Below are 405 nucleotides of genomic sequence, written 5' to 3'. Positions count from 1 at the left end.
TCTTCCCAGCCACTTGTCCCCAAGGCTGTAGCGTTGCAGGAGTTGTTGTGACCCAAATGCAGGACCCAGCAGTCGGCCCTGTGGAGCCTCATACAATTGGCCTGGCACCGTTGGAGGGGAGTGTAGGTTTCATGCATGGCATTGCCTGTGGGGAGAATTCGCGACTCTCCAAGGAATTAATGATTCTGCCTTTTGCCCCAGGTGACCAAAACCATCCTGGCTTTCCACCGTGCGGAGGAGGCAGCTTTCAGTGGACGGGAGCAGGAGCTCTTTGCCCAGTTCTGCACAGCCTTCCTGGAGGACCTGCTGCCCTACCTCAACCGCTGCCTCCAGGTCCTCTTTCCCCCGGCACAGATCGCGCAGGCGCTGGGTGAGACTTTGGGGGGCTTGCATCTTGGCAGGGGG

At 59.3% G+C, this 405-nt stretch overlaps 1 protein-coding gene across 1 annotated transcript in view; it reads left to right on the top strand.

The window, feature by feature from the left end:
• The window catches only part of COG8 (component of oligomeric golgi complex 8), a gene marked incomplete at its 3' end in the record, with an annotated part of 2,295 nt that extends 1,898 nt beyond the window's left edge, over window positions 1-397 (top strand). Inside the window, exon 3 of the mRNA XM_009696870.1 lies at window positions 202-397. Within this exon, the coding sequence (XP_009695172.1) occupies window positions 202-397 (196 nt within the window). The remainder of the gene's footprint in view (window positions 1-201) is intronic.
• Window positions 398-405: the final 8 nt, after the last annotated feature.

The sequence above is a fragment of the Cariama cristata genome, unplaced genomic scaffold (assembly GCF_000690535.1).
Source record: "Cariama cristata isolate BGI_N322 unplaced genomic scaffold, ASM69053v1 scaffold9893, whole genome shotgun sequence".
NCBI classification, from domain to species: domain Eukaryota; kingdom Metazoa; phylum Chordata; class Aves; order Cariamiformes; family Cariamidae; genus Cariama; species Cariama cristata.
Note: the sequence above shows the minus strand (reverse complement) of the source record. Positions and strands in the feature narration are given on the sequence as shown.